The sequence below is a fragment of the Pipistrellus kuhlii genome, unplaced genomic scaffold (genome assembly GCF_014108245.1).
Source record: "Pipistrellus kuhlii isolate mPipKuh1 unplaced genomic scaffold, mPipKuh1.p scaffold_m20_p_12, whole genome shotgun sequence".
Lineage (NCBI taxonomy): Eukaryota > Metazoa > Chordata > Mammalia > Chiroptera > Vespertilionidae > Pipistrellus > Pipistrellus kuhlii.
This window is the reverse complement of record NW_023425427.1, coordinates 28750331-28777225: the sequence shown is the minus strand read 5'-3', so window position 1 is coordinate 28777225 and position 26895 is coordinate 28750331. Positions and strand designations below refer to the sequence as shown.

General features: G+C 38.4%; 1 protein-coding gene across 2 annotated transcripts in view; it reads left to right on the top strand.

Annotated features, from left to right (window-relative positions):
• Positions 1-26895, top strand: part of GDA (guanine deaminase) — a 74997-nt gene that overhangs the window by 19459 nt on the left and 28643 nt on the right. For both annotated transcript variants that reach the window (XM_036433802.2, XM_036433801.2), the window contains exons 2-3: positions 9746-9834; positions 22073-22244. In XM_036433802.2, coding sequence (XP_036289695.1) covers positions 9746-9834; positions 22073-22244 — 261 coding nt within the window. The remainder of the gene's footprint in view (positions 1-9745; positions 9835-22072; positions 22245-26895) is intronic.

The window sequence follows — 26895 nt, the reverse complement described above, 5'->3', positions numbered from 1 at the left end:
TGGAAATGGAACAGACTGATGATTCTCAGAGGGAAGAGAGTGTGTGTGTGGGGTGTGTGTGTATGTGTGTGTGTGTGTGTGTGTGTGTGTGTGTGTGCAGGAATACATTAGACAAAGATCTTATATGCATGTATGCATTACCTATGGACACAGACAATAGGGTGTCGAAGACCTGGAGTGCGGTGGGAACCAGGTGGAGGGGAGCTATGGGAGGAAAAAAAAGAGGAACATCTGTAATAATCTCAACAATAAAGATTAATTTTAAAGAATAATGTCTCTCAGTTTGGGTTTGCCTTGTGTTTTCTCATGATTAGATGCAGTTTATTTTATTTATTTATTTATTTTGCCTGAATATCACAGAAGTGATTCTGTGTTCTTCTCAGGGCATTCTGTTAGCAGGCACACAATTTATTCCATTACTCTTGATGTTAACTCTGATCACTTGATTGGAGTAGTATTTACCAGCTTTCTCTACCATAAAGTTCCTATTTTATTCTATAATGGGGAGAGAATTTGAAATTACATAAATATCCTGTTATTCAATGAATTTTCACCCACTAGTTTTAATAATCATTGATTATTTTCACATGAAAATTTTATTAAATGATGCCAAATGCTCATTTAAAAAATAAGTTTTTATTGATTTTAGAGAGAGGAAGGGAGAGGGGGAAAGGGCTAGAAACATGAGATCATCAATCAGCTACCTCCTGCAAGCCCCTACTAGGGATCGAGCCTGTAACCCTGGCAAGTGCTCTGATGGAAAATCAAACTGGTTGATATATGTATGTATAATTGTTCTACATAAATTAAAAGCCACGAGTTGACACCAATACTTCTAATTTAAATTCAATAACATAGATTTCTTTTTTTAGCACTCCATATTTGCACCCCCCTTCTGAGAAGCCTGACTCTCATTATCCACAATATATTAAAATATTGGCTTAGTACCCCACATGTAATCAGTCTCCTGACTCGGTGGCTATCTCCTCAGCTACATCCTTGCCCACTTAGTCTGTCTTTGACTCTCCACTTCCCCAGCCTAGTTCCCCTGCACCTATCAGCCTTCTCAGCCTTGACCACCCCCTTAGACCTAACTACCTTGCATTCCTGGCCTCATCAGAGCTATATTAAGGGAAGGAGAGGAAAAGGAAAAGCACCAAGAAATATTTTATAAAATAAAATGAAGGGGAGGGCTGTTTTATTTATTTATTTTTGTATGAAAGACAGTTTCTTAAAATGTAGCATTAATTGTCCCCTGCCTGAAGGCCAACTGTGGTTTAAATTCTAGATTTACGACCTACCAGCTGTGTAATCTTGGACAAGGTACTTAAGCTTTCTGTGCCTCCATTTTCTCATCTGAAAAATGGGGCTAGTAATAGTATGTACCACTAAGGGTTCTTGAGAGGTTTAAATGAGTGAATACATGTTAAGAGTATAGGGCAGTGTCTCGAAGAGAGTAAGTACATTTAAGCATTTTTATTACCAGACATCTTACCATTTTGGAACATGTTGCCTTATTTTTCTAGTAAAAAAATTACTAAATACCAATCAGTCATTGGTGATGTCTTCAATAGAGGTCAGAAAAATACTAAAGTTATTGTTTTATCTATGAAAAATATATGTTTTCTACAGCAAAGTGGGGCTTGTAAGGTTGCCAGAATTTGTACTTTTCTAAGAGCATTTTATCACGCCCTGAATTTAAAGGAAAACATTGTTGAAAGTTATTACAAGTTGCAAACAATCAGAAATTAAAATAATGCTTCCTAGAAACACTAGCATAAGCCACAAATTTTGCAGTCTCCATTTGCATGTATCTTATGAGGAGCCTGCATCAGAGGCTGGTTTATACTGTTAGGGAAGCAGGCATAGAGGCGTGGAAGAATCTCTGAGAAGATGGGTCAAGTCCAGCAGATAGTCCTGGACTGCTCTGTGACCCTGGCCAATTCACATTTCCTGGTCCGTTCCTTTCCTTCCCTGTGAATTGGGAATCTTGGGCCTGAACATCTAAGTACCTCATGCTTCCTTTTGGTGACCTTGTAATATGAATTTGCTTGATTCTACCTTTATAGGCTGACTTTTTTTTTTTTTTTTAAAGGCAATCTCACTTCACCTTTCTTTTTCCATTAACCTGTTTGAGGAGAATTGTGCTAATTTGGCAATTTTCATCTGTGTCCAAAGCTTCAGCAATCTTGAGACCACATATTTTTATCTGATTTTATCTCCCACTACAGTGCCTAAGAGTGGATTTTGTGTGATGGGTTGCTATAATATATCTTACCTTATTTTGCTGGATGGCCGAGCTACTGCACAGTGGCCTGAAGAGCAGTTTACTCTGTTCCATAGCAACAAGCCTCGTGCCCAGATTGGCCATCTGGTGTTTGAAGCCTCTATCTTGCAGATACTTTTTTTTTTCTTTAGCTGATAGTCATTACTCATCTGCTTTTGGCTTTAGTATTCTTGACATTCTCGTTATTGCTCATCCTAAATAGTCCCAGTTTCAAGTAAGAGAACGTTTGGAGGCATTGCTTAACAGAAGGGATTTAATTTCCTCATCTGGAAACCAAAGGGGTCAGATGAAAAGGCTTCTGACAGCTGGCACCATCTATGACTTTATGAAATTTGTTTTTTTAATGACTGCTGTATGTGCGTGCCAGCCCCCCCTAGACTCTGGCTGTGAAGAGGAAGACCATGCCATAATAGGCACTCTTAAAGGTGAATGCCTGTGTAAATGAATGAAGGGCCATATAAACCCAGGTAACTTCAGGTTGAAAGACCCATTGCCCTAGAGAGAAAACATCAATTCTATGCTGTAGTTTTGCCACATTTGTTTTCCAAAACATTTTTAGAGGTTTCTTAAAAATAAATCTCAAACCCTGGCCAGTGTTTCTCAGTGGTTAGAGCACCAGATAGTGCACCAAACAGTCATAGGTTTGAGTCCCAGTCAAGGGCAGGTTTGCTCTGCCAGTCGGGGAGCATGCTGGAGGCAACCAATCAATGTGTCTTTCTCACATTGGTGTTTCTCTCTCTCTCTCTTCCCCGCCCCCTCCTTCTTTACTTATTCGTCTATTGATGAACACTGTGACATTATTTTCTAATGTGTCTGATGGAATGAAAAGATAGTGATTTGATATCTACTTTAACCTATTTTCTAAGAATCATAAGCTAGCTGCTCTTTAAGATCTAAAATGCTATGTAGTCCCTTTTTCTTCTTGAATCACTAATTCTTTTCTTACAGGGTTGTGCTAATGAAATCTAGTTTTACACTTGAACGTCTTTTATTGACCAACCAGTAAAATAAAATTCGTGCTTGTAAATTTAAATGTTTAAAACTTCCTGGGAAACCAGTTTGGCTCAGTGGATAGAGCTTTGGCCTGTGGGCTGAAAGGTCCCAGGTTTGATTCCAGTCAAGGACGTGTACCTTGGCTGCAGGCACATACACAGTGGGGGGGGTGGGGGGGTGGAGGGGAGAGTGCTGGAGGCAGCTGGTCGATGATTCTCTCTCATCGATGTTTCTAGCTATCTATCCCTCCCCTTCCTCTCTGTAAAAAAATCAATAAAATATATTTAGCCGAGACCGGTTTGGCTCAGCCGAGACTGGTTTGGCTCAATGGATAGCGTCGGCTTGGGGACTGAAGGGTCCAGGGTTTGATTCCAGTCAAGGGCATGTACCTTGGTTGCAGGCATATCCTCAGTAGGGGGTGTGCAAGAGGCAGCTGATCAATGACTCTCTCATCGATGTTTCTAACTCTCTCTCTCCCTTCCTCTCTGTACAAAATCAATAAAATATATTTAAAACAAAACAAACAAACAACAACAACAAAAAACTTCCTGGGACCAGAAGGAAGTTTTAAAATATATATTACACATGTTGAAAGGCAATTTGTTAAATGTGAAATTAAAAGGCTGTTTTTTACTCCAACCACATAAACATACCTATAGATGAGTGTGACTTTGTATATAGAATGAATGAAATATGAGCACCATCATTTTCTTCTTATTTTTTTTTATTTTTACAGAAGAAAGTACTGACAATTATTTGCACATAATTCAAGTAGATGGTGATGATAGCACCAATAGCTGTCAATTCTTTGAACTCCTGAGTTATTTGATAAAAAAATAATATATTAATCTATCATAACAAATATTTTTTAACCATCTGTCAGCAGATAAGCAATTAAGTCACCTGTAAATTTTATTGAAAGTAAAGACCACAGCTGAAACCAGTTTGGCTCAGTGGATAGAGCGTCGGTCTGCAGATTGAAAGGTCCCAGGTTTGATTCTGGTCAAGGGCATGTACATTGGTTGCAGGCACATCCCCAGGAGGGAGTGTGCAGGAGGCAGCTGGTCGATGTTTCTCTCTCATCAATGTTTCTAGTTCTGTCCCTCTCCCTTCCACTCTGTAAATACTCAATAAAATATATTTTTTTAAAAATAAGAAAGTAAAGACCACAGTGCTAAATAAATATCTTAGGGTGCCAGGCACAGGCATTGGTAGTAGCACATTTGAGCTTGATAACTGGATATTCCATCTGCCATGTGCATGCAACCCATAAGAGGGGGCAGTTGTGTTCATTTAGGGCTGAACTTGTGCCAGGTGTAGGTTAACTAAAGTTCATAAGCAGTATGAAATATTGATAATAAGTGGCAGAATCTAAGCTGGACAAGGAAAATGGTGAAAGAAGACCACTGATGAAGTGAGGAAATGTGGAGGGGAGACAGTAAAGGGAGAGCTTTTTACGATGGAAGATTGGTTGGAGTAGTTGAAATAACAAATAGGTAAAAGAAGAAATTGTGATTTGAGAGTTTTAGAGGTAGAGCAGTTATCATGTGAAGTTCATGAACTTCATTTGTTCAGGAACAAATGACTGAAGATGAATTCGTGGGAGTAGCTGGCCATGGTTTCAAAAGGCTTGCCCAGGTTGATATAAGGAGGAGAGAGCGGGGTTTGGAATGGAGAGAAAGAGTGTGAGGCAGACATCAACAGATTTGAACATTGAGAGAAAGGTTGGTAAAGGAGAACAACAAAAAGAGAGGAAAGATGTTTTTGAAAGCTGAAAGGGGCAGGTCTTAGAGGAGCCTTCTTTGTTTTCTGTGGGGGCTGTTTCTCTGTTTTCCCGCAACCCGCATGGAAAACCACAGGTTCCTGAACGGAGGAGCTGGGGATTAAGAAATTAAAGGAAAAAAAAGACCAAGAGGCAGAAATAGATTCATCAAGCTGGGTGCTGGGTGGGAGGCTGTCACTCTGATAGAGGGACATACAACCACCCACCACAGACAACACAGCGCATTTATTTATTTCCAAAAGAATAAAGGGAGGTTTCCTGAAAAGCTTAGAATGGAAGGAGTTGTGGGTGTGCCCAGGTCCTATTCATTTCCCCATTCCTGGGATTTAGCATATCAAGACCTGGATAAATCAAGGTCCTATTTGTTCCTCATTCCAAGCACGTGGATAAAGATAAGAAATTGGTACTGATAACAGTCTCCAACATTTTGGGGAAACACATTCCCAGGGCATGGCTCTGCCTATGCCTTGAGTTCAGCTGACATTAATTTAAAGGTCATCCATGTGCATTTCCAGGGGGCCCTTTACAGTTTACAAGAAGCTGAAGGAAAAATGGTTTGGAAATGGCCATAGGGGGGGTACCAAAGGCATCAGACTCATTGCCTGAGCCTGATGTCTGAATACCTGCCATTTGAGAAGCACAGGGGAAGCCATGTCCTTGGGGTAGAGCCCCAGCTACCAGGAGGGAGGAACTCAGCACATACTGAACGGATAAAGGAGTTTGGTGTTTATGGAGGGGTAGTAACTAGAGGTTGCAGTGAAGGGTTTTGGTAAGTGGGGAGGGGTGGGAGGGAGCTCAGTCAGAGACAAGGAACACAGAACCTTAATGAAAATGATGATACAGATCAAGATCCCTGGTGTATAAGCTAGGAGCAAGTGAATTCCAGCTTGAGTGTCAACTGAAGATAACAGTAAAGAGGGTGGGTGGGTTTATTCCAGCTGTCTTTTTTTTTTTTTTTTTTTTTAGAAAGAGAAAAATATCAATGATGAGAGAGAAACATTGATTGGCTGCCTCCTGCAGGCCTCCTACTGGGGATCGAGCCCACAAGCATGTGCCCTTGGCTGGAATCAAACCCAGGAACCTTCAGTCCACAGGCCAAAGCTCTATCCACAGAACCAAACCAGATAGGGCTATTCCAGCAGCAGTCATTAGGAGTTGGGTTCTTGCCTAACTACTAAAAAATATGTTATACCTTGATAGAAGATGTGTCTTGCTTGGTCAGAATAATTGAGGCTTATATGTCACAGACATGATGAATTATTATTTTAATATACTTTTGCTTTTTATTGTCAATATATCATTGAGATTATTTTTGCACCCATATTGTTACGAAGTGAGTCCCCAAGAGATAGACCACCGGAGCCAATTTGATTAAGCATGCTAGAATTTATTACAGATTTGAATCTGGACTCAAACCATGGCTGACGCAGCAGCCAGTAAACACCCAGGTAAGAGCCCCGATGGAGGGGCAGTCCCTCCAGAGCGCTCACACAAAAACACAGACAAACACACACCTACCACGGCCAGTCAGGCTTTCCGGAATGGGGGTCCCTCATGGTCCTGGCTGGGGATTCCAGTCATGATCCCCAAGGACCACCAGGGAGCCGAGTCCGATGCAATAAACAAAAGAGCCATCTCCATGCTATAATAGCATGGGCTATCCCACTCATGCCGGCAGCATGGCGGAAGAGAGCGAATTTCGCCCAGTCCAGGGGTTTTACTCAGGTCGGTGATGTCACTGCCTCGGCTAACCCTGATTGGCCCCTCAGGACTAAATTCTAAAGACTGGGGACAGCCTGCAGGGTTGGTTCCCAGTCACACCCTGCTTGACATTGAAGCAGAACTAAAGGTTATCTATAGTTTCTACCCCTAAAGCTACTGAGTCAGTGGGAGTCAATCTCCTGTAACTACCCTCGAAGTCAGCAAGGTTAAAATTCAAACAGCAGTTTTTACCCAAGTATAATTTCCACCATATTTCACATATTATTAAATAACAAATGGCATTGGCTTGTAATTTTCACTCTCTTTGTATGTATGTGTATATGTATACGTTGCATGTGCTTTGTCATATTTTGTTATGAGGATTATGCTAGCTTTGTAAAATTAGAGGTCCACACTCTAGGGCTCTTTACCTGGCACAGACATTATCTGTTCTCTGTTGGCTGGAAAGAACTTGGCTAAGAAATTCTCTGACTGAGTGCTGTCCAATGCAGTGTATTAAGCACTTGAAATGTGGCTAGTGAGACCAATGAACTAACTTTTCTATTTATTTTAATTTTTAGTTTAATTTTACATTTAAAAAATGATACTCATCTCAGTTTTGAAAAACTTTTAAGTGTTTTTGAAACAACCTATTTATGTGAGTCTACTTTTTGTAAATTACAATATATAAAATCTAAATATATAAAATATTTCTCATGAAAATTTAGCAACTCAGTTGAAATATACTTTAAATGCAAAAAACATCTGGGAATTTAAAGGCAGAATGCCCTCTCCCAAATAAAATGAATAATTTTTATATTGATTTCAATTTGATATGATAATCTTTTATGATGGCCATCTATGTTGTTTAATAAAACATATCATTAAAACTAATTTTACCTGTTCTGTCTCACATATTTAGTGTGGCTGCTAGAAAATTTAAAGTTATATATGCATTTTGTTCTGAACCATATGATTTCCTAAAGAGTTAGTAAAACTTTCTCAGATTTTTCTAAAGCTAGTGGTACATTCAGTTTTCCTATCTCTCCAGAAAAAAATTTTGATAATTTATATTTTTCTCAAAAATATTTACCTCAAATATATTTTTAAATGTGGGAATATAGTGTTTTACAAATATTTTATTATTGATTGATTGCTTTAATGCTAAATCAGTTCTAAGACATATTAACAAGTTCTGTTTTTATGGCCCATTCTTTTCCATGCTCTGGAACTCTTTACCTAGCACAGATATTATCTGTTCTTTGTTAGCTTTTTTCATTAATTATCTATCTTCTTTGATATTTATTTATTCTAGTATATTTTTTGAATCATCAAATTACTTTTCCTTATATGTAGGCATTACATCTTCATTTCACTTTTAAAAATATTCTAATTTTTTTTAAAAAAAAGAATATCTTCAATGAATATGAAAGTCTATTTTCAGTTCCATAAACAATTATTTTTGAAGTATATTGCCTTGCTTCTAATTAACTAGATGCTTTTTTTTGCTTTTTTGTTTTTTTAGTATTTCATGCTCCATGAAATGTTATTTTCCCCCACAACATTACATTTAAAAATGAAACAGGGTATTGTCTGCATATATGTTTCATTGTCCTTTGTTCTTTCTTGCTTTGCAATCTATTTTTACAGAGAAAGCAATCACACTATACTTGAAAAATGACCAACAGTAGGTATAATGTTTCTAAAATTTAACATGTTCCAAGGATGTGCTAACCTGTTTGCTCAAATGTTCATATTTAGGCCTCACAATAGCCTTGTGAAATGTGTGCTGGTGTTATCTCCTGTTTGCGAAACTAAGAGATCCATTGAGGTTTCCCAGCTGTGGCCCATGGGCTTCAGACCTCATAAGTGTAACAGGAAAGATCACTCTTTCTGTGTCTCAAACACAGTACAAGAAGAACACAGCAGATGTCTAGTATCAGAATAACATAGTTCCTGCTAAGACTCAATTGTTAGGCAATCATGAGCAGTTATATTCAGTGTTAATAAATTGCCCAATGATATGCTACTAAGGTACTCTGGACTTTAGTTTCCCACAATATCCTAACAAAAATCTTTCAGTCATCTGTAATGAGGTATACCTTCTATAAACAATTGTTTTCTGTAATAATTTTCAGGGATGGGAAAGAAAAAAATATCATTTGCTATTTAAAAAATGTTTTTATTGATTTTAGAGAGGAAGGGACGGGGGGGGGGGGAGAGAGAGAGAGAGAGAGAGAGAGAGAGAGAGAGAGAGAGAGAGAGAGAGAGAGGAAGAGAGAGAGAGAGAAAGAGAGAGAAAGGGGGGTCAATGTGAGGGAGAGACATTGATCTATTGCCTACAACTATCAAACTAGAATAATAGAATCAAACTCACAACCTGACAATGTGTCCTGACCAGGAATTGAATCAGCCACTTTTGGTGCATTGGGGGCACTCAACCAGTGGAACCACACCAGCCAGGGCCCAATTAGCCATTTTTCATACCCTGTATCTCCAAATTAGAATTTTGAAACCAAACTCATATCTGTAGAATGGTAGAGAAGAAGAAATATCATGCAATTTACTTCTTTGGGCAAGCAAAGGCAAACACCTGCCATTTTGCCTGTAAACTAAAGCCTATTTGGTATCAACTACCTTTTAAAATTAACTCAGCTATTGCTGAAACCGGTTTGGCTCAGTGGATAGAGCATCAGCCTGCGTACTGAAAGGTCCCAGGTTGGATTCCGGTAAAGGGCATGTACCTTGGTTCTTGGTTGCGGACACATCCCCAGTAGGGGGTGTGCAAGAGGCAGCTGATCGATAATTCTCTCTCATCGATGTTTCTAACTCTCTATCCCTCTTCCTCTCTAAAAATCAATGAAAAATAAAATAAAATAAAATAACAGCTATAGTGTAGTCTCTTAAAAAAGATTTAGATATTTAGTAGTGACAAATGATGTTTCATTAATTTGTAATTCTTTCCTTTCTTTCTTTTAAAGATAGTGTTTTTAGAAGAAGCATCTCAGCAAGAAAAGCTGGCCAAAGAATGGGGCTTCAAGCCGGGTGAGATAAGAGAACTGAGCCCACAGTAAGTCATAGACAACTTCTTCCCTTTTGTGGATGCCATTAACTCGTCTCAAATGTTAAGAAAACTGCCTTGATCTTGATCGACAGAGAGGCTTTTTTATTTGTTTAAGGTTGAGGTGGGAAGGGGAGGTAAATGGAGAACAGCGACAGAAGCTCTGACTACTGTGTTTCCCCGAAAATAAGACAGCCCCTGAAAATAAGACCTAGCGCAACTTTGGGAGAAAAAATTAATATAAGACACTGTCTTATTTTCGGGGAAACAGGGTAGAGGCTGCCATCTTTCCTTTACTTCTTTGGCACATATTTGTTGAGAGTAGTATGTGCAAGAACTGGGATTCGAAGGTGAAAATGGTCTATAAAGTCTTTCCTCACAGGGTTTACAGCCATTTACAGCCCCAGGAGAACACAGAACATAAACAAGTGCACAGATATGGAAGCATGGTGGTGCTGGCTTGTGAATCTTCTATAAAGGAAACAAAGAAAGAGCATGATAGAGATCATTGTTGGGTGGATAGAAGGGAGGTTTGGAGAGCAATAATTCTGATAGCATAGTTAGGTAAGGCTAGCTCTAAAAATGCATTTGAGCTACGATTTCATATTCCAATTATTTTTAGTAGTTTTTTAAATATATATATTTTATTGGTTTTTCACAGAGAGGAAGAGAGAGGGATAGAGAGTTAGAAACATCGATGAGAGAGAATCATCCATCAGCTGCCTCTTGCACACCCCCTACTGGGGATGTGTCCGCAATCAAGGTACATACCCTTGACCAGAATCGAACCTGGGACCTTTCAGTCTGCAGGCCGATGCTCTATTCACTGAGCCAAAGCGGTATCAGCTACTTTCAGTACTTTTAAGTAATTTGTTCAAAACGTGTTTCTTGTGATTGCCCACATTCTACATAGCCAACTTGATTTGTTTTATGGAAATGGAGATACTTTTTCTTTTTTAATGCAATGATTTAGTCTTGTGTCAGGCCACATATATTTCCAAAGTCAGTGAAAGTTCCCATGTCAATCAAAATCATTTTCATTCTAAAGACATCTTAACTTGGGAAGTGACTTTGGAGTAATGTAATGAGAAGAACACTGAAGTAGGAATTAGAATACGTGGCGTGAATCCTCATGCTACAGCTTGTGGCTGTTCACTGTAATGTAAGCCACTTCCTTTCTCTGAGCTTGATTCCTAGGCTGTTAGCCAAAGGCTGTCCTGGGTCACAGTGTCCCCTGCAGCAGATCTATGAATTGTGCTATCCCTAAGGCTTTAAAGCAGAGGGGCTGACTAGAGACGGACATACCTGGCCATAAAGTTTTGTTACATTTGCATTCATACTCACAGCTCCTCCTCCCCTCTCTCTGCTGCCTTTCTGTTGACCCGCATGCTTGCAGGCAAAGGGCATAGAGATGAATCCAGTGAGCATGGAGATAATTCCAGTGACTTGTACTGTTACCGTCTGCTTCCTGTTGCTAGATTTTCATGAGAATAGATGCTGAGGAACAAGGCTTTTGTGCCTTGGGAATGAGAGGTTAGAAGAAAGCTTGGAAGTGGGTAAGATGGAGGATGAGAGGAAGTGAGAGGATGGTGAAGTGATTGGAGGATGGGGAGGGGGCAAACACACTTGTGGGTCATCACATTTTTTGTCCCTCCTTATGAGGCTGCTTTTGGAATTAAATTCATTAAAAAAATGAAGGTGCAAAGGAACCTCTAAGCACAAAACACCAAAGAGAGGTAAGGTAAGAAAAAAAGTTAAAACTTTGTTGGAAGTCTGAAGTCTTTGAAGAAAAATCATATGTAAAATGAAAAGTGATTTACATATTAAATACATAAGATATATGCCTTTGAATTTATTTAAGTCAATATTAAAATACCACAGAAGATGCTTTCTCTGATCTTCTGTTTCATAGATTCTGTGGATCAACAGGTCTATCTAAGCACAATGTGTTTGATTTTTTATTTTTGAAATATATTTTTATTCATTTCAGAGAGGAATAAAGAGGGAGGGAGAGAGAATCATTGATTGGCTGCCATCTGCACACCCCACATTGGGGATCAAGCCTACAACCCAGGCATGTGCCCTGACTGGGAATCGAACTGTGATCTCCAGGTTCTTAGGTTGTTGCTCAACCGCTGAGCCACGCCAGCCAGGCGCATGTGTGTTTTTTTAAACGAAAACTGCAACTTTCGTTTTTTTAAATGAAACTGCAGTTTTTTAAACTGCAACTCTGAGCAGTGCGTTGGTAGGAGTGGTTCAGATTGTGACCACGGACCATAGAGCAGTTGGCAGGGCCAGGATTAGGGTGAGACGAGTGAGGCACTTACCCGGGGCACAGAATTTATGGGGGGTGGGCTAGGCAAAAACTCAGTAATCAAAATAAATAACAGTTTCAAGCAATATTTTTAAAAATCAAAATTAATGCAAAGAAATCAGTGATGAACAAAATGCCAAAATTTTAAATAAAGACAGGGATGTTGTTGGTTTCCTATCCTTGTATTTTTTTGTGTGCAAGAAAAGAGTGGTTTTCAAAAAGCCCTGTGCTCCCACAGCCGGTTAACAATGTTGTTCAAAGAGACTGAGTAACTCAGGCCTTTATAGACAGTCAGTCGTATGTTTTAATTCTAAAGCTTTTATTAAGGTCTTCCACTTGGTTAGAAGACAGGTGGATGTTTCAATAAGCATATGTAGGGCACACATTGTTCTGTTGCCTTCGGTTCTGAGACAGCCTGGCTGGCACTACAGGTTTGAAGTAGGAAATTGATGTTCTTTTCTGATGGAAGTGGTGATCTTCTAAGGGAATTATGATAGAGATTAAGTCAAGTGAAAAGAGGAAAGAAGAAAGGAGAACTTTTCACCTTTTCTGCTTCACTTTCAAAGCCTCATCTCTGCTTTGCCTGCAGCTTAACTTTTGATGGCTATGATTCAGCTGTAAGTAAGGTCTGGGGTGGAGGTCTGGGGTGGAGAACTGAGTTCTAATCCCAGTTGGACAACTAACAAACTGCACGTCCAAAAATGACCTTGGCACTTCCTGGAAGTTGGCGGCAAGGTAAACACTTGTATGTGCTGCCTCTCACAACCACATCAGTGCTGCAACTGGGGATCTTACCTGAGACCTGAAAAAAACCACAACTGTGGGAGCCTCGACCGGTGCTGACATGCAAATTCCACAGGAAGGTTGGATTTTGCCGGGGATAATGTGGGGTGTCTGTGTCCCAACAGTGAAAGCTGCAGCTGCAGAAGCTGTGGCCGCTGAGGCAGCAGAGGCAAAAGTGCGCGTGCGTGGGACCGCGGAAATATGTGTCCACAAAAGCCCCCCACTGTTGGGTCTGGCATGATTCGAGAGAGTGGATGGGGGTCCCCAAGGTTGCTAATAGTGGGGTTCTCTAGGGAGCAACCCATTCTGATCCGACACGGAGGGAGAACATAGGAGTTGGAAAGCAGTCTGTTTGTAAGTGCGTGCAGACTCGCCCATTGCGCACCTAGGCTGGTTCCCCTGCAACCCTTTGCTTCTGATTACAAAGGAGAGATCACCCACATTGGCTGGCCCTGAGAGACAGCAGGGGGAAACTGCTTTTCTGGAAGCTGAGAAGCAGAGCGGGGAGAAATCACCCAGGATTCAGCTTCGAGGCAAAAACAAACAAACAAACAAAAAAAACCCACAAAAAACAAAAACACAGTATTGAGTGCCATAGAAAAAGAAGGCTAGAGCAGCCAAAAAGACAGGAACATCAATCCACCCAGGGGCTGGAGTACAAACTGTGTTTATTACTAGTTTTATTTGATCAAAAACCAAGAAACTAAGGAATCGCCACTGAAGTGCAGCAGAACGCAGGGAATTGCAATACTGTCTGGACTGAGAAACAGGCGTGCCAAACAGAATAACAGAAGAAGTGCATTAACAACTGCACACTTTTTTTGCTAAAATTTTTATTTTCATTTTTTGCATCTTTTACTTAAGAAACAAATTTTTTCCTTTTTTCCTCACTTGATTTTAACTTTTTAATTATTACATTTTTAGGTTCAGTCAGCATTATTACTACTGCTATTTTTTTAAGTGCCATTTTATTTTCTCTTTATTTTACATTGGAATTACTGTTCTTCATTTTATTTTCATTTCTCCTTTAACATTGTTTAATCCTATCTCAACACAACCTTTACAACATCACTCTCTTTCTAACCTTCCCCCTTTTGCTATCCGGTTTATCTTAACCCTTTCCTACTTTAAATTTTCCCTACTATTTCCATTTCCCCCCTGCTAAAATTTCAAACCTACTTATATATCTAATTTCCAATCCCCTGTGCCAAGTGCATACACATCCCTCTCTGAGCTATATTAACTAGCCAAATAAATAAATAAATAAATAAATAATTGTTTTACTCACTGTCCTTTTGATGCTGTTTGGGGAATGTTGGTTATATTGTATTTTTATGCTTTTTAGTGAGAGTATTTTGCTTATTCTTTTGTTGTTGCTGTTGCTTGGTATTTTCTTATTTGATTGCTTTTTTTTTTTTTTTTTTACTTTTGTTTTCCCTTTCTTTGCTGGAAATTAGAGGGTGTTGTAGATTGTAGTATTCTCCAGGTACTGCTGCCAGCATTTTCTGGGGTTAGTGGTTGTTCAATTGAAATTCTCTCCCCATATATATAGTTTATTCCCCTTTTATCTCTTATTCTCTCTCTCTCTCTCTCTCTCTCTCTCTCTCTCTCTCTCTCTCTCTCTCTCTTTCTCTCTCTCTCTTTTCTTCTCTCTGTTTCCCAATTTCATTTTGACACTTCATATATATATCTTTTTCCTATCTTTTTCTTTTGCTCCCTCCCTCTTCTCTTTTTATTCTTCCTCTTTCTCTCCTATCCCCTAATTTGCCTTTCGCTAGTGGTCACCTTTATTGGAGGTTATTAATATCGCAAATACATTTCTGTTCAATGCCTTGTGTGTTGTACCTGGTTGTGTTGTATTTTGTGCCTTTAAATCAACGCAGGAAAGAGAGATCTATTGTATAATACATAACCAGACATCCTGAAAAGAGAGACCATGGGGAGACAAAGAAACAGCCCACAATGAAAGAAAAGCAGGAATCACCAGAAAAGGAAGTGAACGAGTTAAAGGCAAGCAACCTACCAGAGCAGGAATTCAGAGTAGTGATCATAAGATGACTAAAAAGAATGGAAGAAAAATTTGACAATATGAGTAAGACCCAAGAGGAAATGAAGAAGACCAAAAGGAAATGAAGATGACCCAAGAAGAAATGAAAAATGACATTGCTACTATGAAGAACTCAATAAAAGCATCAAGAGCAGACTAGAAGAAGCAGAGGACCACATCAGTGAGCTATTGGGTCGGCAACTAAGTAATTGCGGATTTAAAAAATTTTTTTTTATGGAACTAAATAACTTTATTCTGTAATGTATTGCCCATTTTGATCAATGACCTTTTGCCATCTTTCAGGCAGCATCATAATCCCACGTTCAAAAAACTTCTGGTTTTTATTAGCAAAAAACTGAATCAGGTACGATTTGACATCATCATCATTATTGAAATTTTTACCATTCAAGGAGTTTTGTAAAGATCGAAACAAAAAGTAATCAGATGGTGCAAGGTCAGGACTATATGGTGGATGTGGCAAAACATCCCAACCAAGCTCCATTAATTTTTGCCGAGTGACCAAAGATGTGTGTGGCCTTGCATTGTCATGATGGAATACAACACCTTTTCGATTTGTCAATTCGGGCCACTTTTCTTTAACTGCATTGTTGTAATTTCATTAGTTGTTCAATGTAGACATCAGAATTGATCGTTTGGTTGGGTGGTAAGAGTTCAAAGTAGACAATTCCTTTGTAATCCCACCAAACTGATAACAAAACCTTCTTTTGATGAATATCAGCTTTTGATGTTGTTTGAGTTGGTTCATCTGGCCTGCTCCACGATCTTTTCCGCTTGATATTGTTGTAAACAACCCATTTTTCATCGCCAGTTATCAGTCGTTTTAAAAATGAATCATTTTCATTATGTTTCTTTAGCAAATCGCAGCTGCTAATGCGTTGCGTTAACTGTGATTCTTTCAGTTCGTGAGGAACCCATGTATCGAGTTTTTGAACATAGCCAAGTTGTTTTAAGTGATTTTCAATGCATGTATGTGATACATGAAGCTTCTCTGCAATCTCATGTGTTGTACTGTGACAGTCCGAATTGATTATTGCTTTGATTAGGGCGTCATCAACTTCAACTGGACGACCAGAGCGTTTTTCATCTTTGAGTGAAAAATCACCAGAACGAAATTTGGCAAACCAATTTTGACACTGCTGTTCTTTTAAGGCTTCGTCACCATAAACAACACATAACTTTTTATGAGCTTGGGATACGTTTTTCCCTTTGTGGAAATAAAAAAGCAAAATATGACAAAAATGTTCCTTTTGATTTTCCATTTTTCAACGAACGCCAAACAAAAACTACAAAACAGATCAAAAAACTTTTTTTACTGATTAACAGCTGAATAGCCAACTATCAAATAACAAAATGTGTTTTACATTTGTACTACGTCTGCAAACCTAAAAATTCAACTGAAGCCATATATATGTGAAACCCGCAATTACTTAGCTGCCGACCCAATAGAAGACAAGATGGAAAAAAAGACCCAATTAGAGCAGCTTCTAGAAAAAAAAAAAAAAAAAAAAAAAACATTAAAAAGCAGGAGGAGAGCCTAAGGGAACTTTTAGACAATACAAAACAATATTAGAATAATAGGGGTTCCAGAAGGAAAGGAAATTGAGGAAGACATGGAAAATGTATTTCAAGAAATAATGACAGAAAACTTTCCTGAGATAGAGAAGAAAAACCCACACAAATCCAAGAGGCTTGCAGAGTCCTAAGCAAAATGAATCCCAGAAGACCGACGCCAAGGCACTGGCAAACACCAAAATATTAAAAGCATCCAAAGAGAGACAGAAAGTTACATATAAAGGAATCCCCATCAGACTAGCAACTGATTTCTCCACAGAAACTCATCAGGCCAGAAGGGAATGGGATGAAATATACAAAGTCATGCAAAGGAAGGGTCTGAATCCAAGAATGCTGTACCCAGCAAGGCTATCAATCAAAATTGAAGGGGAAATCAGGAGCTTCATAGACAAAAAAAGACTGAAGGAATTTATCTCCACCAAACCAGCAATGCAAGAAATGCTAAAGGGTCTACTGTAAAAAGAAAGAAATAGGAAGCAAAGAAGGAACACAGGGGTATAGAATAAAAATGGTGTCAAATAAATACCTATCAATAATAACTGTAAATGTAAGTGAATTAAATGCTCCAGTCAAAAGACATAGATTGGATAAGAAAACAAGACCCATATATCTGTTGTCTACAAGAAACCCACTTCAGAAAAAAAGACGCACACAGACTGAGGGTGATGGGATGGAAAAAGGTTTTCCAGGAAAATGGAAATGAAAAAAAAGCTGGGGTAGCAATACTTATATCTGACAAATTAGACCTCAAAGTGAAGGACATAATAAGAGATAATGAAGGCCACTTCATAATACTAAAGGGAGCAATCCAACAAGAAGAAATAACCCTGGTAAACATATATGCACCCAATATAGGAGCACCCAAATACATTAATAAAAAACAAAAACTGCTGGAGGACATTAAGGGAGAGATTAATAGCAATACAATCATAGTATGAGATTTTAATACCCCATTTTCACCTTTGGACAAATCATCTAAATGAAAAATCAGCAAAGAAATATCAATCCTAAATGACTCACTAGACCAGATGGAATTAATCGACATCTTCAGAACATTTCACCCCAAAGCCACAGAATATACATTCTTCTCAAGTGCACATGGGACATTCTCAAAGATAGACCACATATTGGGACATAGGCAAAGTCTCTTCAAATTCAAGAAGATAGAAATCATATCAAGCATCTTCTCAGATCATAGCGGCATAAAACTGGAAATTAACTACAATAAAAATAATCCAAAGAAATCAAACACGTGGAGATTAAAGAGCATGCTATTAAACAAGGACTGGGTTACCAGAGAAATCAAGGAAGAAATTAAAAACATCCTGGCAACAAATGACAATGAAAACACAACTATCCAAAATCTATGAGACACAGCAAAAGCAGTTTTGAGAGGGAAGTTCATATCTCTACAAGCCTATTGCAAAAAACAAGAAAAAATGGTAACAAATTACCTAACTCTACAACTGAAAGAGTTTAAAAAAAAAAAAAAAGAGCAACAAGAAAAGCCCAGTGTAAGCAGAAGGAAGGAAATAATAAAAATTAGAACAGAGATAAATGACATAGAGACCAAAGAAATAATACATAAGATCAACAAAACCAAGAGCTGGTTCTTTGAAAGGATAAACAAGCTTGATGAACCTCTAGCCAGGCTAACCAAAAAACAAAGAAAGAGGACCCAAATAAACAAAATTAGAAATGAAAGAGGTGAAATAACAACAGACCTCGCCAAAATACAAAGGGTTGTAACAAAATACTACGAACAGCTCTATTCCAACAAACTGGACAAGCTGCAGGAAATGGACAGATTTCTAGAAAAATACTCAACCAGGAAGAATCTAAAAACCTCAATAGACCAGTGACTTGGGAAGAAATTAAAACAGTCATCAAAAAACTTCCAGCAAACAAAAGCCCAGGGCCAGATGGCTTCACAGGAGAATTTTACCAAACATTCAAGGAAGAACTAAAACCTATCCTCCTCAGACTATTCCAAAAAATTCAAGAGGAAGGAACACTTCCAAACTCCTTCTATGAAGCCAGCATCACCCTAATACCAAAACCAGATAAAGATAACTCAATGAAAGAGAATTACAGATCAATATCCCTCATGAACTTAGATGCCAAAATCCTCAACAAAATTCTAGCAAATTGGCTCCAGTAGAACATCAGAAAGATCATACACCATGACCAAGTAGGATTTATTCCAGGAATGCAAGGTTGGTACAATATCCACAAATCAATAAACGTGATACATCATATAAACAAATTGAAAGATAAAAATCATATAGTCATATCAATTGATGCAGAAAAAGCATTTGATAAAATCCAACACCCTTTCCTGATAAAAACTTTCAACAAGGTGGGAATACAAGGATCATACCTCAACATAATAAAAGCTATATATGATAAACACACAGCTAACATCATACTCAATGGGCAAAAACTAAAACCATTCCCTCTAAGAACAGGAACAAGACAGGGATGCCCACTCTCACCACTCCTGTTTGACATAGTACTGGAAGTACTAGCCATTGCAATTAGACAAGAAGAGAAAATAAAAGGCATCCAAATTGGAAAAGAAGGAGTAAAGTTATCCTTATTTGCAGATGACATGATATTGTACATAAAAAATCCAAAAGACTCCATAATAAAACTAATAGACTTAAATGAATTTGGCAATGTAGCAGGATACATAATTAATGCCAAGAAATCTATGGCATTTCTACACACCAATAGTGAACTTATGGAAAAAGAGACTAAAAAGGCAATCCCATTTACCATTGCACCAAAAAATTAAGATACTTAGGAATAAACTTAACTAAGGAGGTAAAAGACCTATATGTGGAAAACTACATGACACTGAAAAAAGAGATAGAGGAAGATGTAAACAGATGGAAGAACATACCATGTTCATGGATTGGTAGAATCAACATCATCAAAATGTCCATACTTCCTAAAGCAATCTATAGGTTCAATGCACTCCCCATTAAAATACCAATGACATATTTCAATGACCTAGAAAAAACTCTCCAAAAGTTCATTTGAAACAACAAACGACCCCGAATAGCCACAGCAATCCTGAGAAAAAAAGAGTAAAGGAGGAGGGACCTCAATACCAGATTTCAGGCTGTATTACAAAGCCACTGTTCTCAAAACAGCCTGGTACTTGCACAAGAACAGACATATAGATCAATGGAATAGAATTGAGAATCCAGATATCAACCCAAATCATTATACTCAGTTAATCATTGACAAAGGAGGCACGAACATACAATGGAGTCAAGACAGTCTCTTCAATAAATGGTGTTGGGAAAATTGGACAGATACATGCAAAAGAATGAAACCAGATCATCAACTTACACCATACACAAAAATAAATTCAAAATGGATACAGGACTTAAACATAAGACGGGAAACCATAAAAATACTAGAGGCATCCACAGGCAGCAAAATCTCAGACATATGCCAAAAGAACTTCTTCACTGATATTGCCCCTAGGGCAATGAAAGCTAAAGAGAAAATAAACAAATGAAACTACATCAAAATAAAAAGCTTTTTTACAGCAAAAGAAACCATCAACAAAACAACAAGAAAGCCCACTGTATTGGAGAACATATTTGCAAATGTTATCACTGATAAAGGTTTAATCTCCAACATCTACAGACAGTTTACACAACTTAATAAAAGGAAGATAAATGACCCAATTAAAAAATGGGCAATGGATCTAAATAGAATCTTCTCAAAAAAAGACAGAAGAAAGGCCAAGAGGCACATGAAAACATGCTCAAAGTCACTAATTATCTGAGAGATGCAAATCAAAACAACAATGCCGTAACATCTCACACCTTTCAGAACGGCCAACATTAACAAATCAACAAACGACAAGTGTTGACAAGGTTGCAGAGAAAAAGGAACCCTCGTGCACTGCTGGTGGTAATGTAGATTGTTGCAACCACTATGGAGAACAGTATGGAGCTTCCTCAAAAAACTGAAAATGGAACTCCCATTTGACCCAGTAATCCCACTCCTAGTAATATATCCCAATCAGAAAGGGTATATGCACCCCTATGTTCATAGCAGTACAATTTACAATAGCTAGGATTTGGAAACAGCCTAGGTGCCCATCAGCAGATGATTGGATCAAAAAACTATGGTACATCTACACAATAGATTATTATGCTACCATAAAAAAAGAAGAAATTCTCATCATTTGCAGTAACCTGGATGGAACTGGAGAACATCATGCTGAGTGAAATAAGCCAGTCAATGAAAGAGAAATACCACATGACCTCACTTATTTATGGATGATAAAGAACATTATAAACTGAAGAATCAAAAGATAGACATAGAGACAGTAAAGCAACAAGCAGACTGTCAAATTACAGTGGGGAGATTAGGGAGATTTGGGGGAGATAAGAGATCAACAGAAGGACTTGTATACACTCATATAAATACAACCAATGGACACAAAACTCTGGGGAGGGAGGGCATGTATGGGAGCGGGGGGCAATGGTATATGTACAAAGATAATAATTAATTTTTAAAAAATTAAAAAAAAGTCATCTTGACATCTCTGAGCTTCCTTTGGAGCTCTGTGACCTCTAATCTCAACATACCACACCCCAGCATGTACCAATATCTGGAATATAAGTCCCGGACTAGACCCTGATTATGTGAATGCTTCTATTACTAAGCCTTCCACAATGCTTCCTGTTTCCTAAAAAGGATTGTTAGCTTTTCTGGATGAAAATCACATTTCTTTCTTTTTAAAAAAATATATATTTTATTGATTTTTTACAGAGAGGAAGGGAGAAAGATAGAGAATTAGAAACATCGATGAGAGAGAAACATCGATCAGCTACCTCCTGCACAGCCCCTAGATGGGATGTGCTCGCAACCAATGTGCATGCATGCCCTTGACTGGAATCGAACTTGGGACCTTTTAGTCCGCAGACCGACGCTCTATCCCCTGAGCCAAACTGGTTTCAGCTGAAAATCACATTTCTGATGCAATAAATCACGGGTCTTCTGTCTCCTCAGAAGACTTTCCACCCTGAATTATCTCCTTTACTTCTTTTATCTCTGCTACCATGAGAGCATGCTTGGGCTTCTCTTAATGGAAAACAAAATGCGGCCCTCTCTTTCCTCCCCCACCTTACCATTCCAACATTCACTACCAATATTTTCAAAGCAACCTCGCCATCTGCCCAGCAGTCTCTCTGGCACCAGTTCTCTGGGTTCATGGCCCTCCCCTCTGCTTCTTCCCTTCATCATCCGTGATGAACCTCACACCAGTCATTCCAATGTAGGAGCTAGCTCTCTCCTAGCAGAGCTTCGCTTTTCTGTCCTGATCTCTAAATACTCGATGAATTTAGTCATCCGTTTGCATCAGCTCTAAATGGATGTGTGATGAACAGTTCAGTGATGGCCAAGAGAAAACATGATTTAAACGTATGGAAAATGACAAAAGATGCTATTAAATTCTTTTTTCTCTCGCCTTTATTTTCCAGTGAGTTCTTCATGCCCGGGCTGGTGGATACACACATCCATGCCTCTCAGTACCCCTTTAGTGGGAGTAACGTAGACCTGCCGCTTCTGCAGTGGCTGACCAAGTACACGTTTCCCACAGAACTCAAGTTCAAGAACTTGGACTTTGCTGAGGAAGTATATACCAAAGTTGTCGTAAGTGTCCCGCTTGTGAGTGCCGGGGTATGATGCTTGGTCGCCTGTAGAAACATCCATTTCTTGGGAGCATGTCTTAAGTATAAAACACAGGCAGGTAAGGCTAGAATGGGCTACAGAAGTTTATTTTAGTTCTCTCACAGCCCAGTGAGTTTGTGGCTACCTCATCTACATAGCTTGTTACTGGCAAAGAGCGGACTTGAGTTCAGATTCCCAGATTCCCCAATTGGATGGGCTGTCATCACTCTCCATCTTTTACTTTTTGTGTGTTACTTCACTAAAGTTGGGTTGAATGCATTTGTGTGTTCCCTTACTCCTGCTAATTCACAATACTGTTCTGGGGACCCTATAGAATAGCTGAGTAACCTTTGGAAAGTTCTGCAGCTCGTCTTCCCTGTGTGTGTGTGTGTGTGTGTGTGTGAGAGAGAGAGAGAGAGAGAGAGAGAGAGAGAGAGAGAGAGAGAGAATGAATCTATTTCACTGGATTGTTATGATAATTAAACCAGTTAATATTTGTAAGGTTCTTAAAATAGTACCTGACAGATGGAAAGCGTTCTATGTGTTTGCTTTAAAAAATATCCAAGGCAATTAAAAATTAAAAATTTAAACTGCAGTTAGAAGGCGTCATGCTATTTTAGTAACTTTGCAAAGAGGAAAAATAGGATGGTCTCTTTCCTGGGCATATGGGATTGTGATGAGCATTAGCACCACTAGAGGGAACTATGGGGCTAGTTCAGTCATTGAACAGTGGCTGTAGTGTGTGCCCACTGCAGACTCCAAAAATACCCTTCCTTTCACTCTCCCAAGAAAATCGTTTCCCATCTTTCTTTCCCAACCTTATGCCCAAGCCACTTAGCAGCCAGAAACAGCTTCTGCAGTTGAGAAATAAAGCTGCAAATACCTCCTTATCTGACCACTGCCTCTTATCATTCAGTACACATAGTCTGAATAATCCTGCATTTTTGCTGGATTTTCTCCTAAATTGATGGCTATGAGTTGGTGGCAAAATTGTAAGCCTTATATATTACCCAGTTATCCTGCCAGTTTCCTGGTTTTGTGTCACTCAAGCTTTGAAGAATAAAGCAACTGCTATCATTTATACACCTGCCTCACTTCATTATAAATTCAGTGTAATTGTGGGTTTTCATATTTAGCATGCATCCTCCTGACACCAGGAAAAACTGAGGACTAAAGTTGTCTATGGAGCTGTATTGTGCCAATGAATTGTGTTAACCACACCAAAGCTTTTTATTTTCAAAATTTATTTTTGCCTTGCATTGTTCTAAAAAGGGTTTGAGATATCTTAAAATTGCATAGTATCCAACAGAAGAAAATGAGTCACCAAAGCTTGGCAAAGAAAAAAAGAGAAGAGGAAAAATAAAATAAAACCAAGAGGTAAATGTATGCCATGGGGATCCAAGCATTTGTTATAGTTTGTCACAAATTTGGCTTTAAATGTCTAGGTAACCCAGAGAGAGAAAATCAGTTTTGAATTTTACACTGTATGATTAAAAAAAACATATCTATTTATCATACTAAAATTTAAGAGAAATATTCCAATATAGTTACATGCTCTGATGTCAAAATATATACTGTCAAGATACTATAGTATAAAAAAAAATCCAGATATGTACATTTTTTTATGTTTGGAGGGAGTATCTAGAAAATGTATTTTTAGGCCATAGTCCATAAATTTTATTTCTTAAATCAGACAAAATTGGGCATGTTCAGGGTGGTATGGCCATAGACTTATTTCTTAAATCAGAGATTTGAGTAAGAATTTGATGCCAGTGAGTACAAGATAGGTATTATTCTCAACAGGTATTTGTAGTTCACACATCCAATATTTTTTATTATGAGCAGGCCCACACATTTTGAGAATTGCATGAGCCAAGGTTATGGCTAAGAAAGTTCAGATTTGTTAATTAGAGCCTGTCCTTAGGCTGAAGACTGCCCATGGCAATGTATAAGGGTGCTAAGGCAGTACCATGAATAGAATCGAGACATTTTTGTTTTTTTATTTTCTCCTTCAGAAAACAGTTCTAGATCTATACTTCAATAAATTGGCAATCAAGACCACAGAGTTTTGCACCATAGAGTTGTTTTTTGTTTTTTTCTTGTGTTCTTTTTTTATATCCATAGGTAATATTTACATTGTCCTCATTGCTAAATAACTGAAATTTTCCACTGTGATTCCATCTTCAAGTCCAGATTTTAGAAAAGTGATTAAAATTTTGAGAATTTAGAAAATGTTTGCTAATACTTCTGTTTTAATTTTGAGTTTCACGTTACTCTGACAAGCGAATATAATATAATTTGTATGATTATTTTTCTTGAAAAGTGATTTATTTTGTTTATGACCCAACAAAAGGTTAATTTTTATAGTTATCTGTATATTTTTTTTTAAAGATTGTGTTTTCTCTGTTGGCATGACAGTTTTTACATCTTTATTGGACTAAGTTGTTAAAGTGTTAAACAAGACATCTAGTATTTTCCTCCATTCAAGGCAAGAATCTTACATACCCTTCCCTTCTTCATGTTATACCCTCCTCACCATGTTCTGTGATATATCACCTGAGATTTTTGTTCCAGTTTATTTTTTACCATGTGCACTTAATTTAAAATAAGTTTTAACTTTCAGATTTGCTATTTAAAATTTTATCTTAATTTAATTCCAGTTTATTATTTTTCAACATCAGCACTTAATTTAAAAATGAACTTTACTTCTTCTTCTTCTTCTTCTTTTTTTTTTTCTATTTGGATCCCCTGTCTTTCTTTTGGATTCATTTTTTTATTTTCTTGGAATCCCTTTTCAATAAAGTGGGTGATAAACATTCTAACTCCTTGAATTACCAAAAATGGTTTTACTTTCTTCTGAATGATGATGCACTTTTGCTGTAGAGAGAATTCTACTTGAAATGATTTTTCCATCAACATCTAATATGCTGATGCCAATCTGATTATCTTTCTATTCTGGCTAATTTGCTGGCCTTCAGGATGTTCTGAAATTTCACTTATAGATTTTTTTCCCCAGTTCATTCTCTTTCATATATAGTTTATTCAATGTGAGAACTACTGTCTTTCTTTTAATTTGGAAAATTTATTTCTCTCTCTTTCTCTCTGAATATATTCTTCCCTGCAATCCACTCTTTGTTTTTGGTAACCCCTATTAGAAAAAAACGTTAAAGCTTCTATATATGCTTTTGTATTACATTCTTAAAGAACACGAGGTCTAATTTTGCAAGTCATTCATTCATTCTGCTGTTATTATAGCCTGTCCTCTTGCAAGGACACCATGCCCTGTTCTATTTATCTAAGAGCTGGAGGCGTGGTGCACAAATTTATGCACAGACAGGGAGAAGGAACATGGGAGGTTGGCTGGTAGAAACTGCCCCCTGGTCAAACTCCCAGTCGAGGGGACGATTTGCATATTAGCCTTTTATTATATAGGAAACTGATTTTATGTCTCTTATTGCTTAGTAATCAGCTTCCTTGGGTGTTCATTCAGTTAATATTTACTGAGTGCACTGAATCCAGACACTTTCAGAGTTGCTGAAGGTTGGATTCAATGTCTCTGTCTGGTACTAGCTCTTCCCCTGGACTTGTGATTCTGATAGAGGGCTCATCCTCATCTTTAGCTGATGGGCTCTAATCATCCTCTATTAGCAGCCAGATGTATTTTATTCATATGCAAAGTGTCTTAAGATTTGAAAAGATTGACATAAAAAAAATCCAGCTTTTCAAATTCTCTTCACCGATGGGACTAACCAATGATGTCACTGGGCTTTCATTTGCTTTCCTCAACATTTGGCTGGCTCAGAATAGAGACTTCTGTTTAAAATATAGGGTATGTTCTTGCTTATTATTTAAGTTCAAAGTATTTTTCCCCCATGAGGGGTTTTCTTTTAATTTACCCTACAACCTTCTATTGACTTCCAAATTTCACTTATAAAATGTTTACTTTTGGAGAGTACTTATTCTTTGATTTTCATAGCATTCTGTTCTTGTCATGTAGATGTAATTATCTTCTTTAATTCTTTCAGATAGCAATCATAGTTTTGTTTTGTTTTTGTTTTTAGTCAAGCTTCCTTCTGATGCTGTTTCCTCCAGATTTTTTCCAGATTTTCTCTCCCCTTTCTCCTTTTCATAGCAGCTCTCCTCCAGAGTCTGTTAAACTTTGAACATACATTCACATTTATTTATCTTTTTATTTATTTTTAAACTAGAGGCCCAGTGCATGAAATTCATGCATGGGGGGGGGGAGGGGATGGTCTCCTCAGCCCACCTTGCACCCTTTCCAATCCGGGACCTCCTCATAATCAGGACCACTGCTCACCTGCCTGGCTTCCTGATCACACCTAACTGCCCCATGCTGTCCTGGGCATCCCAATTTCTCCCCCTGCAGGCGTAGTCAGTCCCAACTGCCCCCCCCCCCCCCCCCACACACACACCGGCCTAGTCGCCCCTTAGTGCCCCCCCACTGGCCTGGTCACTCCTTAGTGCCCTCCCTGCTGGCCTGGTCACCCATTACTGTACCCCCTGCCAGCATGGTCACCCCCAACTATCTCCCCACCCCCGCCAGCCTGGCCATCCCTCACTCTCCCCCACCCCCACCAGTCTGGTTACTCCCAACTGCCCCCTCTGCTGGCCT